The following is a 16362-nucleotide window of genomic DNA, read 5'->3' on the forward strand; positions in this document are numbered from 1 at the left end:
TTGTGGTTGTATATACATAGTCACACAGTATTGCCCTACGTTATAACAGCAGCGTAGCCAGCCTGTCGATTTGACCAGCTATGCTAATATTTAATGTTCACTGACTGTGAAAACAATAGATTTCATTAATAATTATAATAGCTCGAAATTTACATAACGGGACAAAATCGTCAGGCTGGCTGCGCCCTTGGTATAAAAGCATAAATATATGAATATACACTCCCCCCCTCCAATTAACGGTCAAGCTACGGCCCTGGGATGGGAGCCAAGCATGTTGGATGAACACATGCCATATGCCGATGGTTCCATAGCATGCGCTGTTGAGATAAATCTCTGAAACGTTTTAAATTGTTCAACCTTTTGAATATCTGTGCGGTATAGCTTGCCTGCAGTAACCAAACCTGAGAGTTTTACTATTGTATTTTTTCAGTATAAAAAAAGTTATTGTACATGCAGATAGCCCACAGATTCCGGCTAATAGTTATTTTTAATTCAATTTAGTTCATTAAATAGCTGTCTCATAACACTCTACCCTCTTTATGTCAGAGTCTGGTTTACTAATGACACCATTTTCCTTTTCCATCAATGATGTCATGGAAACCTCCATTCTATCTTTCAAACCTTGGTTCCCAGTCTCGGGGAGGAGAAGAGTAAAAAATCCGTTCATCAAACACAGAACAGATAAAATAGTATAAGGCACAAAAGGAGATGTATGTATTCCCTGGAAACAAAAATAAAATAAATCAAGTCGAATCTGCTTCAGTGAACCCAAATACAACTGTTTTTACATTCAATATATTGTTATGCATGGATACAATCTCTTGCTGATGTACAACGATTGGAAGTCAGTGGCGTATAGCCATCCTGACAATTTAGTCATGCTATGCTAATATTTTGGTGTTTATTGACTGTGAAAACGATGAAATTCTATAGAATTTAATAAGTCCATAGCATGTCCAAATTGTCGGCCTGGCTACGCCACAGTTGGATGTCAAGCACTTCCAATCGAAGCTCACAAAAACTATATACTGTAGCTTCAGGGAAATGTGCGTGGGCTTTTTTATCATCAGTCTAGATATCGATATATCACCATGCAGTCTGCTCTGGCTGCACAAACATACCAGCGTGGAAAATAACACTTACAAGAAAGAAAATTTGTGGAGCAGCCATTCCTCCTAATCTTGTCCAAAATGTATTCATCCCCAATCCTACATTTCTGTTAAATTGACACCAAGAAATGGATGCGTAAGCTTTTTTCATAACTTTTATGGTCTCAACATAGTTTCCACAAACGTAATCCTGAGGAAGATTGGACAAGGACGATAGGGATCGATCATGCATGCATGCATATAGAGTGGGTTGGGCTGAAGAAAAGTGAAAGACGGGGTAATGAAAAATTAACAATATAAATCTTTATGATCAAAATCTAAAATCAAACATCAACTGTACAATCTATTAAGTTAAAATGCATCAAGTCTATAGCATTAGGTGAGTCCACAGTTTCCAATTATATTATAATATACATGTCATAAAAGTGTTAACCATCGATGTGATGGATTTTCGGATCTAACTACACACAAATGCATGCAACGATATGTATTGTATTAGACTTGTTTCAGACGTCAAACTTTTCACGTGCCGAACCTTATGTTAATGAGCTAAAGCCTTCATTTTTTTATTTTACTCTATATAACACTCATGCATGTTCATATAATAAAACTTATTACCTTACTACAGTTGGATAGATTTCGGATGCGTATATATAACCAATAGCTATACTGGATGCGATCGAAGCTTTCCCAATTATCGCCATAGCTGTTCCAACAAACTTAACGGAACCTGTTACTGAAGATGATATTGAATATTATAAATAAAACTTGTTTATATGAACTGTTAAGGGTGTTTCGCTCACACGGGTTTTGAAAAGCTTCCCATGATCAATCGTTATTTTTAATTTAAACCGTAATGTTCTAAAAATAAAGGTTTGATACATTTTTGGAAGCCTTTGACCGCCGAGACTCCCAGTTGGCGCCAGCTTGTCTAGTCATATTGGATTTTGGAATCATTTGCTAATTAGCTGAACACCATTTTAGCTAGATATGGCTAATTTTAGAAAAGGTTTAGAAAAGTAAAAAGCAAGAAGCGTCAAATTGGTTATGAGTTATTACCAGAATCGCGATACGCAGGAACCATGCATTTACAGTTGATTTCATAAAACTTTGGCCGCTCGCGAACTATGGGCGCTTTCCATGAAGCGGCCAAAATGGTCAGACCGGTCGTATTTTGAATTGAAATAGAGGATTTCGTTAAAAATATAGCGGGGAAACAGCATTTTTCCGGCTAATCAGATGTAAATAACATTAAATCTGAATGCAGATTTCTTAAGACACTCTGAAATACCAGCAATTTATTTGTCTGTACTGACAGAACCGGTCTGATCAGTAGTAGTGCATTGGCTTCAGTTGATTTGTTGATTGTTGCTCATATACATTACAATAAGACAACAGACTATAAAACATTCATCAGAATGAATTGGATCGTGTGAACAGACCTTAGCCCCGTTTACACTACACTCAATTTATTGGCACGGCACGGATAAAATTGGTTCCCTTACCCGTGTTCCTTACCCTTACCCTTATCAGTGTTCAGGCTACCAAAACAAAGGCCGACCACAAATAAAATGGCCACGGATACCCATTTTAGCCGTGCATGCCGTGCCAATAAATTGAGTATCGTGCAAACGGGGCTCTTAACACCGCCTTTAAGGAATGATAATATTCTGCTAGCAATAGGAAAAGTGAACTTACCAGATTCCAGAGACATGATGGAACATACAGCGTTTGCCACGGCGCTGACAAAGAAGAGTATAGTCATTGGACGACGACGACCATACCTAGAAAATACTAACAAGTGAATGACTTGACGCTTGTGCTCTTGTGTACTGCTTAATTCTGCACGATTTGCAAATTGCAATGTAAAACTGACGTTTCAGGATTATAGGACTTAAGCAAATAGCAAAGGTTAATCAGAATAAATTGATCAACTGGTCGCGGTGCAAATGCGAATTCCCTGACAGCTACAAAATCGTCAACAAAGGATCAACAACACTAGTCCAGGACCAGGGATTATTCTAAATTGGAGTTGCTACCACTTTTTGAAATTGTAAGAACATTTGTGGAGATATGGGTATAACTGTAGATATACAGTTATTACTAATTTCCTTCTCTAGAAATTTTTTTACAATTTCAAAAAGTGGTAGCAACTCCAGCTTTGAATAATCAATGAGGTAGTCTATAAAATTGTTGCCTTGTTAGTGCTTAGTAGTTCGTTACACTTGCGTCATTGTCAAATTCTGTCATGTGCACACGAGCGTCGTTTTTGGTGAGCGTTTTCAAATTCGTTTTTGTCTATTTTATCGCTTAGACGCCTGGTCCACACGATCCAAGGAAAATATGCTTAATATGTTAAATTAGCTTCAACTTCCATTGTAAATTGACGGTGTTTGAAACGTTTCGGAATGAAAACAAGTGTGACAACGCTCGTCAACGTGTGCACATAGCCTTACACACAGCCTTACACGATGAATAATCTATATGCGGATTAAGCGTTGTTTTATCGCGCATGGCTGTGCAGGTAAAGTATTTTTAGTTTGCGCTTGGTCACAAAAGCTATAACCAATGGTTGGTTACACTACGGCAGTCTTGTCTTCAATATCTTCCCATGTCGAGGTTACCTGGGTATAATCCAGAGCAAATTGCTTCCGATAATCGCATCCAAGATGGTGCTTAATGCAAAATTCAAATATTTGTCACCAAATAGGAAGGATATATGAAAAGCCAGACCATAATATCCGGCCGAAAACGTAAACCTAAATAAAAAGTATATTCATGACGCATTTATAACTGACCACACAGCACTATTAAAGGCGCTGTTTACTGTTTATATTGCCTGGGGTACCAGGGCACCCAGGAAATTCGCTACGTTCCGCTACGATGTGATTAAAGTGGAAACAGGCTTAAAATCTTTCGAAAGTATAGCTTGCCAGGCATCCAGACATGAGACATGAATCAATATAAACATCTAATAATAATTAACAATTTGATCTTTAATTAAAAATGTAGATCTACATTTGGCTGAATATTATGCAAAATTTAGATTGCCTAAAAATTATTATTATTATTTATTGAGGGCTTGCACAGTGTTATCCAATCTCGTTCCCCGAGCCCGCGATTCCTCTGGCGAGAAAACGAAGGCTCTGGGATAATCCAAACCAAAAGCCAGAAATCCTGGCTTGCGATTTGTAACGGTTTTTTGTATTTCAAAATTAAAACGGCGTGAACAACCAATCAGAATCATTTCTGGTTTGGATTATCCCAGAGCCTTCGTTTTCTCGCCAGAGGAATCGCGGGCTCGGGGAACGAGATTGAGTGTTATCAACCACTTCACTTACCACGCCAAAGAAAGTATTAAAGATATCTTCCGTAATTTCGGAGATTTAAAGACATCGATGACATTTCCCTTGGGCTTGTGTTGCACACATTTTTCGTTCAAATCATCACTCTTTATCTCTTCAAACAATTTACGAGGAAACGGTAGTTTGTTAAACGTTGCAGTTCGTTTGATGATAGCCTCGACTTTACCTAACTTCTTGTGCACAATATTCCATCGCAAAGACTCGGGGATATGCCTAAACACAACGATTTAAATCTCGTAGAGAACAAAAATTCAACAGCAGAGGCATTTGTCTAACCGCTTTAAAGAATAGGAAGAATTTCGTTTTAATATTTTTTTTAGGCCATTAAGCCAATCAGAATGTCAAGGCTAGATTTAATTAATACCTCTCATACCATATGGTAAATAATCTACCATTTAACCGGTAGTACTCACTACTCAATATTTAAGTATTCCAATTGAGTTATCGAAGTGTATAAACTCTTCATGCATGTATTTCTCGTGCATGGTGGCCAAAAATTACAATAAAGTTGCGCATGCGCATATGGATTACTCATTGCAACAAACTATACATTAATTAAACATTCATTTGGCTCCAAACAGAGTAGAACGTTCATAAATAAATATGATCAGTTACAAAATACCCTAACCTGTACCGCGCATGAACGCACAACTTGGTAATACGTGACGTAATTTTTTCTAGGTCTAGGGCCGGCTGAAAGCCGGATAGCGCTATCCACCGGATAGTGGTTTTTTCAATAGCTTTAAAATCGCCCGTTGTTGGGTACAACTTTGATTAAATCTTTGTATTCCTAAATTGAGGATCCTTTTCAACAATTGTTGGTTCCATTTATTGCTCTTCAAGCATTTTTAGAACGGTTGAAAAAATCACTATCCGATGGATAGCGCTATCCGGCTTTTATACAACCGGCCCTGGCTTCTGACGAGTTGTTGGACCTTGAAAAGGCAGTCCCAAAAAAGTGCTTGTTTTTGTTTTTCATCTGAATATTTAAAAGGTCTCTGAAGGTCTTCGTGAAAAGTAATCATATTCCTCAATAAAAGTAGCCAAAATTCACCATGAAGTCGAGAAAAACGTTTTTGTTTAGTTAAAAAGGTAGACAATGCTTAATTTGAATTATTTCTTGTATTCAAATCAGTCATTGCTGGATAATAATTCTATATGTAGAATCCACAAATATAATACTAACTTTTAATCCTAAACCTGACCCAAACCCTCACCCAAATACTTATAATAAAGGATTAAAATCAAATCAATCACGGATTATATTCTGGACATGAAATTATTACCCATTGTTGGCTGCTGCACACATGTGGAAAAAACTATCACATCAGCCACATTGCCGGAAACAGCTGAAACAAGGCTCATGAGACGACAGAAACATTTTTTTAAGTTGTAGGTAGAAACCCTCACCATATTGCCACGAGGTGCAGAAAGGGTAGCAATGATGTGGTTAGTTGGACATAACTCCAATCTTTTAAAACATATGCAAGAAAATCAAGGAATAACATGCCAATACCACCAGATAGAAGAAATATAATACCACCAGTACTTCGATACTTCATGGACAGTATTTCCAAGGCAAGGATAAAAGACGAGTTCTGTATACCCTATAAAGCAAATGGAACTGAAATACAAGAACATTCAGACAAAGTAATAGAACATGATACCCAGCTCTAATTTGTGGATGAATATGTTTCAGCAAGTGGTTGCATTGCCAACCAATATTTAACCCAAAGCTTGAAGGAAAACACATAAGTTGCTTACCTGCATAAAAAACCCCAAGAAGAACCTAAGCACAATATAGGCTGCATAATATCTCAACAAAAAAATTGCAACACCAACAATGCCAGATAGTAACAATGTCAAAATAACAATACGTTTTCGGCCATATTTATCGGCAAGCATCCCAAAGACTACTCCTCCGATCATCACACCAGCAAAATAGATTGTTGTTGTCAGATCACTTTTATAGGCGTCATCACAAACAAGGTCAAACTGTAATGTATAAATATATATAATGAAGAATTTTGATGATGGTTTTTGCACATGTAATTCAACCGTTATTGTTGGCAAAGTCATTTGACCTGTCAGCGACGAAGTTATTTTCGCCCCGGTGTTGTTTTGTTTTTGTTTTCTTTTATTTATTTATTATTTTTTTATTTTTTGTCGTCGCAAGTGTGTTTTGGTGCGAAATATACTAGTATTTGAATAATGTATGTGACCGTATTTATGAACGTCATAGCTTTGTCTCCCAAGAGTTGTGGTGCACACTGACAGCTTAAAATCTCCGACTAATTTTCCGATGCGCGATTCGATTTCGCTCGCATGATACGGCAATTCCTCCAAAACTGAGGAACTTTGAGTAAATTTGTGAAATTCATGAATAATTAATGAGTCTAACTTGCAATCATTGCGCAGTACGTATTTAGGTCACATGTATACATCTGTAATTCTCCATAAAGGTCTCATGAATTGTTAATTAAGAGGAGATTTTTTAGAATATCGAGTAATGAGCGCTCAAAAATACCGTCATGCCTTGCGCGAGATTGGCGGCGTGGTTGCATGCTTTCGGTGAATTACCAGGGTAATTTTCCAGTTGGGTGCATTACGATTTCAGAATAAACACAAGAAATGAATTGTCCGTAATAAGTTCAGTTTAGCCTGGGATATCTGCAAGCCTGACACCTTATTTTTGGAAGGAAACGACTGCGACTATTTTTGGAGAGAGCTAGAAGAGTGATGTTTGGCTATCGAACTTTTCCAGGTACGGCTAATTTTGCTGCTTTATTTTATATTTAATGCATTTATTGCGGGTAAAGTACCCCTGTGGTGACGATGTTTGACCCTTTTATGCAAATATTTTAAAATCAGATTGTCGTTGCATTTTAATGTCTCTTCAATTGTTCATTATTTCCCGAGAGTAGTTTATTTTGCTTTTTTTCCACGATTCGTTCTATTCCTTGTATATTTTGTGATATTTTTGACGCAATCGTTCGTAAACATCAAGACAAAGTATAGGCAGTCATAGCTGGATATTGTCAGTTTTTATTGACGTAATTTGTATTCCATAAAGCCATATTAAGTCAGATATTAAGTCAAGTTTTATTGACACAAATGTGTGAGACTAGCTCCATTTCTACAAATAGGTTGAAATGGTAAAAAATGTGAAAAAATATGATTTTCCACTTATCCATGTTTGGGACATTTGTATGCTTTTATGTATTAACTGTTGAGCTAGTGATATATAGTGAAATATGCATATTTTGAAGGAAATCGGAGCGGGAGGTCCTCGCAATAATTTTAATATTTTGACCTGAGGTCTGCCATTTTGTTGGCCTTGTATTACAAATAGTATGTCCTTTTATTTTAGTGTAAAGTTGCAAAATTCATTGTTTGCTTTTAAGAAACACAGTATAGTTATGATCTATATATTCTTGGAATACAAATTATTTGGAAAATTCAGGTCATTAAGCGTTTCATAAAAAAATACTGCAATTTCATTATGACACATTGAAATATATTAAAATATATTAACTTTGATACAACCAATCTTAATTAGTATTCATAACTTTGTTACACACATGCCACAATATGCATTAAGCTTAATTTATTCATTTCACAAGCACGTTAAAATACTCGCGGCCGATCTGTATGGGATTTACAATGGCTCGTGCTACGTACGCACTCGCCAGTGTAAATACCCATACAGATCGGCCGCTCGTATTCTTTTTAAAGTACGATGTGCTTCTGAATGTCGCGATCGAACAACATTTAGGTTCGCAAGGCATCTAAATTAAATGAGTATGAACTGTACTGTTTATGTTCAGAAGCTTTATATTAAAAACTGGCACCTGCACGGCACCTGGCGTCTTGTTACATATAAATATATTCAAATGTAAGCTGCTATGCTTTGTTTTGACTGACCCAAAATATAAATCGACAACTGTGAACTCTCATATCCTGAAGTTAAAATTCATCGTTACCTCAGATACTACAGTTTTTTCTCCCTCGGGCAAGTCATATGTCCATTCAGAGCATTCCGCTTTATCGCTGTTATTTCCAATGGATACATAACAAGCGTGAATGTGTTCACTTTTTGTTACGAGATGCCGTACACCAGAGCTGCCGTTGCCATTGATTTTACACCAATGGTCCGTCTTCGCGTTGAAAAACACGGATGCCATGTGATTCGTCATAACAATCCATAAATTTGCACACAGACATAAAAACGACAAGCTTTGGAGTTTGCCAGGTTTGCCTAAATTATCCAGTAGATCGTCAATATTGGACGATTTCATCTTCTTGCGATATTAAATTGTCATAATTATTTAGTATGTCCAGACAGGAAATAGCTTGTGTAATCTGATACAAAATAGACCTAATTTGATACAATGATTTTCCGAAAATTGAAAACATCAGTCACGGTGATCAGTCATCAGACTATGTTATTGTCACGCGACCGGAATCAGATGAGCCGGTTGTTGAACAGGTTATATAACCGATAGAATCCATAAATCCTGATTAACCAGTAACCTTCTACAATTTTAGCTCAGTGGAGGCGCCAGTGCAAGGGCTGTCGGGTAGGGTGGTGATGGGAAGTGAAGACATGCTTGAGTTAGAGCGAATTTTCTATATTGGACGTGAATTTTAAAGACAAAGAAATTTTAAAAAGAAAATACTACAAATTTAAAAATTTACCACAAAGCAATTTCTTCGGTTCCCAGTTTTCCTATTCAGCAAGAAACTCCCCTCGACGAGTAATTTAACCAAAAAGATATTATTTTTCAAAATATATTTTTTCAAAAACTTACAACGCAATATTCATGTTAGACAAACGCAGTGAGAGTCAATTTAGTATTCATCTCCTTCTTCCTCTCCTTCTGCCTCAACGCTGTCAACACCAACTTCTTCATAATCCTTTTCCAAGAGCTTCCGAGAATTCGCCTTCTTCCATGCCTTCACCAACGTACCAGTGGACGAACGCCCGCTTCGCGTACATCAGATCAAATTTGTGGTCGAGACGAGCCCATGCCTCAGCGATAGCGGTGGTGTTGCTCAACATGCAGACGGCGCGCTGGACCTTCGCCAGAAATCTACTAATCCTGGGTACAAGTATATGCTTCGTGTTGCCTGCCTTGAAGCTTAATTGTGGGTGTATACATATTCATATTGTCCCCATGTTATATAAGCATGTTGGAACCACCGTTCCACCCACCCAGAGCTACATAAATCGCTGAAACGTTTCAAATTGTTCAACCTTTTGAATATCTGTGTGGTATAGCTTGCCTGCAGTAACCAAAACCTGATAATTTTATTACCGTATGTTTTTTTGAAAAAATAAGTTATTGTACATGCAGATAGCCCGCAGATTCCCGCCAATAGTTATTTTTAATTCAATTTAGTTCATCAGATAGCTGTCTCATAACACTCTACCCTCTTTATGTCAGAGTCTGGTTTACTAATGACACCATTTTCCTTTTCCATCAATGATGTTTTGGAAACCTCCATTCTATCTTTCAAACCTTGGTTTTCAGTCTCGGGGAGGAGAAGAGTAAAAAATCCGTTCATCAAACACAGAATAGATAAAATAGTATAAGGAACAAAAGGAGATGTATGTTTTCCCTGGAAACAAAAATAAAATAAATCAAGTCGAATCTGCTTCGGTGAACCCAAATACAACTGTTTTTATATTCAGTATTGTTATGCATGGATACAATCTTTTGCTGATGTACGAATAACGATTGGAAGATTGGAAACATACCAGCGGAGGAAAATAACACTTACAAGAAAGAAAATTTGTGGAGCAGCCATTCCTCCTAATCTTGTCCAAAATGTATTCATCCCCAAACCTACATTTCTGTTAAATTGACACCAAGAAATAGATGCGTAAGCTTTTCTCATATAACTTTTATGGTTTCAACATAGTTTCCACAAAGGTAATGCCGAGGAAGATTGGACAAGGACGATAGGGACTGGTCATGCATGCATTATTTACAGGCCTAGTGGGTTGGGCTGACGAAAAGTGAAAGACGGGGTAATGAAAAATTGACAATATTAATCTTTATGATCAAAATCTAAAATCAAACATCAACTGTACAATCTATTAAGTTAATATGCATCAAGTCTATGGCATTAGGGGAGTCCACAGTTTCCAAATATTATATAATACATGTCATAAAAGTGTTAACCATCGATGTGATGGATTTTCGGATCTAACTACACACAAATGCATGCAACTATATGTATTGTATTTTATATAACTTATATTTCCTGACGTGTTATATAACTTATTATTACCTTACTACAGTTGGATAGATTTCGGATGTGTATATATAACCAATAGCTAGACTGGTTCCTATCGAAGCTTTCCCAATTATCGCAAAGGCTGTTCCAACAAACTTAACGGAACCTGTAAATCGTTAATATTATAAATAAAACGTGTTTATATGAACTGTCAAGGCCAAGGGTGTTTCGCTCACACGGCCACGGGTTTTGCCGATTTGAAAATCTGCTCATGCCGACTTAACGCGGGCATCAAAAACAAAACGTAATGAAGAAAGCAGATCAATCGTTATTTTTAATTCAAACCGTGATGTTCTTAGAATAGAGGTTTGATACATTTTTGGAAGCCTTTGACCGCCGAGACTCCCAGTTGGCGCCAGCTTGTCTAGTCATATTGGATTTTGGAATCATTCGCTAATTAGCCATTTCCCAATCGAACTTTGCGAACAATTTGACTAAATCGCTATAAAATGGCGACTTTAAAATACCACTAAAAAAGCAATTACAATAATATTTCTTTGCTGCATTGAAATTGCTTTGAAATTCCGAAGTTCGATTCGAACTTCGTTGCGAATTACTAAACAGAAGTGACAACTTCTCGCCTATTGACAGCTTCCAAACATAACTGGAGCGCCCAAAGTTTTATGAAATCAACTGTAACCTACCTTCGAAGAATCAAGGAATGTTGCATAGTTTAACACCGCCTTTAAGGAATGATAATATTCTGCTAGCAATACGAAAAGTGAACTTACCAGATTCCAGAGACATGATGGAACATACAGCGTTTGCCACGGCGCTGACAAAGAAGAGTATGGTCATTGGACGACGACGACCATACCTAGAAAATACTAACAAGTGAATAACTTGACACTTGTGCTTTTGTGTACTACTTAGTCTTATACTCGGCCTTACACGATGAATAATCTATACGGATTAAGCGTTGCTTTATCGTGCATGGCTGTGCAGGTAAAGTATTTTTAGTTTGCACTTGGTTACAAAAGCTATAAGCAATGGTTGGTGACAGTGGCGTAGCCAGCCTGACGATTTTGTCCCGCTATGTAAATTTCGAGTTATTATAATTACTCATGTCTTTAGAAATCTATTGTTTTCACAGTCAGTGAACACCAAAATATTAGCATAGCGGGACAAATCGGCAGGCTGGCTACGCTACTGGTTGGTGACACTACGGCAATCTTGTCTTCAAAATCTTCCCATGTCGAGTTTACCTGGGTATAATCCAGATCAAATTGCTTCCGATAATCACATCCATAATGCAGCTTAATGCAAAGTTCAAATATTTGTCACCAAATAGGAAGGATATATGAAAAGCCAGACCATAAAATCCGGCCGAAAACGTGAACCTAAATAAAACGTATATTTATGACGCATTTATAACTGACCACACAGCACTATTTGAAACTAAATGCGCTGTTTAGATGACCCAACCCATCCTCGTCCCCAGGGCCTAGCTCCATTGCTCTATGGACCCAACCTCGTACCAAGGGTCTTTCGTACTTTCGTAGGGGTACTTCCCTCGGGCACCAGGGACACCCAGGGATACCCAGGGAATTCGCTACGTCAGTTCGCTACGATATGATTGAAGGTGGAAAACAGGGCATTAGTCTTTCGAAAGTATAGCTTGCCTACCCAGACATTAACAGTGGTGTAGCCACTGACGATTTTGTCCCGCTATGTAAATTTCGAGTTACTATAATAATTCATTTCTTTAGAAATTTATTTGTTTTCACAGTCCATGAACACCAAAATATTAGCATAGCGGGACAAATCGTCAGGCTGGCTACGCTACTGGACATGAATCAACATAAACATCTAATAATAATTATTAATTTGATCTTGAAATATGTGAAGAATGTAGATGCGAAATTTAGATTGCCTTTTCTTAAGAGGAATTGCACAGTGTTATCAACGACTTCACTTACCACGCCAAAAAAAGTATTAAAGATATCTTCCGTAATTTCGGAGATTTAAAGACATCGATGACATTTCCCTTTGGCTTGTGTTGCACACATTCGTTCAAATCATCACTCTTTATCTCTTCGAACAATTTACCAGGAAACGGTAGTTTGTTAAACGCTGCATATCGTTTGATGATAGCCTCGACTTTACCAAACTTCTTGTGCACAATATTCCATCGCAAAGACTCGGGGATATGCCTAAACGATTTAAATTTCGTAGAGAACACAAATTCGACAGCAGAGGCATTTGTCAAACCGCTTTAAAGAATAGGAGGAATTTTGTTTTAATACAATTTTCAGGCCAAGCCAATCCGTGAGAATGCCTAGGCAAGATTCATTAATACCTCTCATACAAAATGGCAAATAAATAAAATAATCTCCCTTTAACCTTTTAACCGGTAGTACTCAATATTTGAGTATTCTAAATCAGTGTACTGCACTACCGAAGTGTATAAATTCTTTGTGCATGTATTTTTCGCGGTGGCCAAACATTTTTCGCCCGTATGGATTATTCGTTGCAACAAACTATACGTTAATTAAACATTCATTTGCTTCCAAAGGGAGTAGAACGTTCATAAATACGACCAGTTACAAAATACCCTAACCTGTAATGCGTATGCACGCAGCACGTGCCACTATACAGGGTGTCTCAAAAAAAACGCAACAACTTAAATATGCAAGACATTAATACAGCTCTAAAGCGCAATAGATAAGCACCTCTGGGAATTGAAAATGGCTCTTAATCCTTCATGTAAAATGCTAAAAGTCATTTTAGCTGAACTATGGTGCAAACCCGAACAATATTGCGTTTTTTTTGAGACACCCTGTATATGATTACACAAAAATATTTCCATTATAAACTGAGTAATTGTTTCCCATCTCCATGGAAATAAATTGACGTTAATTGGTAATACGTGACTATTTTTTTATGGGTCTGGCTTCTGACGAGATGCTTGACCTTAAAAGGGCAGTCACAAAAAAGTGCTTGTTTTTTATCTGAATACTTAATCTGTGAAGGTCTTCATGAAAAGTTATTAAACCGTCAATAAAAGTAGCCAAAATCCACCATGAAGTTGAGGAAAACGTTTTTGTTTTGTTAGAACTTTAGGTAAATAATGCTTAATTTGAATTATTTCTTTTATTCAAATCAGTCATTGTTGGATAATAATTCCATGTGCAGAATCCACAAATATCCCAAACCCTCACCCAAATACTTATACTAACGGATTAGAATCAAACATTATATTTGTGGCTTCTGGACATGAAATTATTGCCCGGCCATTGTTGGCTGCTGCATACATGTGGAAAAAAACGATCACATCAGCCACATTGCCAGAAACAGCTGAAACAAGGCTCATGAGACAAAGAAAAATTTTTTTAAACTGTAGGTAGAAACCCTCACCATATTGCCACAAGCTGCAGAAAGGGTAGCAATGATGTGGTTAGTTGGACATAACTCCAATCTTTTAAAACATATGCAAGGAAATCAAGGAATAACATGCCAACACCACCAGATAGAAGAATGATAACACCACCAGGAGTTCGATACTTCATTGACAGTATTTCCAAGGCAAGAATAAAAGACGAGTTCTGTATACCCTATAATTAAAGCAAATGTAACTGAAACACAAGGATATTCGGACAAAGTAATAGAACATGATACCCTGCTCTAATTTGTGGATGAATATGTTTAAGCAAGTGGACAACTCACATGTTCACATTGCCAACCAATATTTAACCCAAAGCTTGGAGGAAAACACATAAGTTGCTTACCTGCATAAAAAAACCCAAGAAGAACCTCAGCACAATATAGGCTGCATAATATCTCAACAAAAAAATTGCAACACCAACAATGCCAGATAGTAACAATGTCAAAATAAGAACACGTTTTCGGCCATATTTATCGGCAAGCATCCCAAAAACTACTCCTCCGATCATCACACCAGCAAAATAGATTGTTGTTGTCAGATCACTTTTATAGGCGTCATCACAAACAAGGTCAAACTGTAATGTATGAATATTTGAGATGAAGAATTTCGATGATAGTTTTTGCACATGTTATTCAACCGTTGTTTGCAAAGTCATTTGACTTGCTGAGAACACTCGCTGATTATAAACAAGATGTTTAGATAAGTTATATTTCATACAATGCCTTGTTCAAATGGAACCAACATTGGTGATCCAACACCATCCAACAATTTTCAAGTAATGTTTTATCCTGTCTCAATCCCAATTATATCATTTAATGTTGTGGCAACAATTGTGGCAACATTGTTGCATTTTTAAACCAGCCTTATAATTAATAATGAGGACTAGATTGGTCTTGGGCCCCAGGGTGCTGGAAACTCAGGATGGGTGTATATTCATATATTCATGTTTATATACTGTAGGAATAATAGCATGCAAAAGAAGTCAGTCTGGCATGGGATGAATATCTGAATATAAACTCACTCTCCCCCTCAATTAAGCTTCAAACTATGGTCCTGTCATCCTGATAATTATTATCTTTTGTGGACCTTTAACTTAAGTTTGAAATTGCTATATGTGCTAATTTCATCTTTTTGAATGTGTGCTTTACCAAAGTTCTCCCGCCATCACCTAGGCTGGCTGTAAAGCAGTCACTATATAACTTAGGGTAGACAGTAACCCACCATGCAACCCCTAACCCTCATCCATCAACCCTCACCGTTTTCAAAAAATGTTTAGGCCAGGAAGGTACACAGGTAAACAGTGGTGCCATGTACATAAGATGAGCTTGACTGCACAGAAATGCACGTTATATAAATATATTCAAATGCAGGCTGCTATGCTCTGTTTTAATTGACTGTGCATGACCCTAAATCCACAACTGTTATATCCTGAAGTTAAAATTCATCGTTACCTCAGATACTACAGTTTTTTCTCCCTCTGGCAAGTCATAGGTCCATTCAGAGCATTTCGCTTTATCGCTGTTATTTCCAATGGATACATAACAAGCGTGAATGTCTTCACTTTTTGTTACAAGATGCTCACCAAAGCTGCCGTTGCCATTGATTTTACACCAATGGTCCGTCTTCGCGTTGAAAAACACGGATGCCATGTGATTCATCATTACAATCCATATATTTGCACACAGGCATAAAAATGACAAGCTTTGAAGTTTGCCAGGTTTGCCTAAAATATTCAGCAGATCGTCAATATTGGACGATTTCATCTTCTTGCGATATTAAATTGTCATGAGTAGTCAGCCGGTAGGAAATACTAGACGTGACACAGTAGCTTGCGTAATTTGATACAAAATAGACGTAATATGATACAATAATTTAACGAAAATTGAAAACATCAGTCACGGTGATCAGAGATCACACTATGTTATTGTCACGCGATCGGAGTCAGATGACTGAGATTAGCCGGTTGTTGAACCGGTTATATAACCGATATAATCAATAAATCCTGATTAACCAGTAACCTTCTACAATTTTAGCTCAGTGGAGGCGCCAGTACGTGCAAGGGCAGTTGGGTAGGGTGGTGATGGGAAGTGAAGACATGCTTGAGTTAGAGCGAATTTTCTATATTGGACGTGAATTTTAAAAACAAAGAAATTTAAAAAGAAAATACTACGAAATTGAAAATTTACCACGAAAGCAATTT

General features: G+C 37.2%; 2 protein-coding genes across 3 annotated transcripts; both read right to left on the bottom strand.

Moving 5' to 3' along the window:
* Positions 1–231: 231 nt before the first annotated feature.
* On the bottom strand, positions 232–9107 carry LOC114529109 (organic cation transporter protein-like). Of its 2 annotated transcripts, XM_028550856.1 has the most exons (9): positions 8458–9107; positions 6239–6469; positions 5885–6081; positions 4451–4687; positions 3734–3868; positions 2808–2893; positions 1728–1845; positions 1144–1216; positions 232–721 (listed from the first exon to the last, which is right to left on the bottom strand). In XM_028550856.1, the coding sequence occupies exons 1-9, from the start codon at positions 8770–8772 to the stop codon at positions 506–508; spliced, it is 1608 nt and encodes a 535-aa protein (XP_028406657.1). In that variant the 5' UTR covers positions 8773–9107; the 3' UTR covers positions 232–505. The 2 variants fall into 2 exon arrangements, with proteins under 2 accessions (XP_028406657.1, XP_028406658.1); XM_028550857.1 differs by lacking the exon at positions 3734–3868.
* Positions 9108–9547: 440 nt separating this feature from the next.
* On the bottom strand, positions 9548–16086 carry LOC114529110 (organic cation transporter protein-like). Its single transcript, XM_028550858.1, has 9 exons — positions 15614–16086; positions 14506–14736; positions 14135–14331; positions 12697–12930; positions 11983–12117; positions 11509–11594; positions 10772–10883; positions 10259–10331; positions 9548–10096 (listed from the first exon to the last, which is right to left on the bottom strand). The coding sequence occupies exons 1-9, from the start codon at positions 15923–15925 to the stop codon at positions 9881–9883; spliced, it is 1596 nt and encodes a 531-aa protein (XP_028406659.1). The 5' UTR covers positions 15926–16086; the 3' UTR covers positions 9548–9880.
* Between the last annotated feature and the right edge of the window lie 276 nt (positions 16087–16362).

Source organism: Dendronephthya gigantea, unplaced genomic scaffold, assembly GCF_004324835.1.
Source record: "Dendronephthya gigantea isolate DGI-Jeju-01 unplaced genomic scaffold, DenGig_1.0 000053F, whole genome shotgun sequence".
NCBI lineage: Eukaryota > Metazoa > Cnidaria > Anthozoa > Malacalcyonacea > Nephtheidae > Dendronephthya > Dendronephthya gigantea.

Excerpts from the sequence above, each read along its gene's own strand:
- LOC114529109 (XM_028550856.1), bottom strand. The coding sequence starts at position 8,772 with ATGAAATCGTCCAATATTGACGATCTACTGGATAATTTAGGCAAACCT. Across the intron at positions 1,846-2,807 it reads CATCATGTCTCTGGAATCTG|TAACAGGTTCCGTTAAGTTT; the intron begins GTAAGTTCACTT and ends TATCATCTTCAG. Across the intron at positions 1,217-1,727 it reads ATCTATCCAACTGTAGTAAG|AAATGTAGGATTGGGGATGA; the intron begins GTAATAAGTTTT and ends TCAATTTAACAG.
- LOC114529110 (XM_028550858.1), bottom strand. The coding sequence starts at position 15,925 with ATGAAATCGTCCAATATTGACGATCTGCTGAATATTTTAGGCAAACCT. Across the intron at positions 14,332-14,505 it reads TCTTGGGTTTTTTTATGCAG|GGTATACAGAACTCGTCTTT; the intron begins GTAAGCAACTTA and ends CTTTAATTATAG. Across the intron at positions 12,931-14,134 it reads CTGCAGCTTGTGGCAATATG|GCATATCCCCGAGTCTTTGC; the intron begins GTGAGGGTTTCT and ends TAAATCGTTTAG.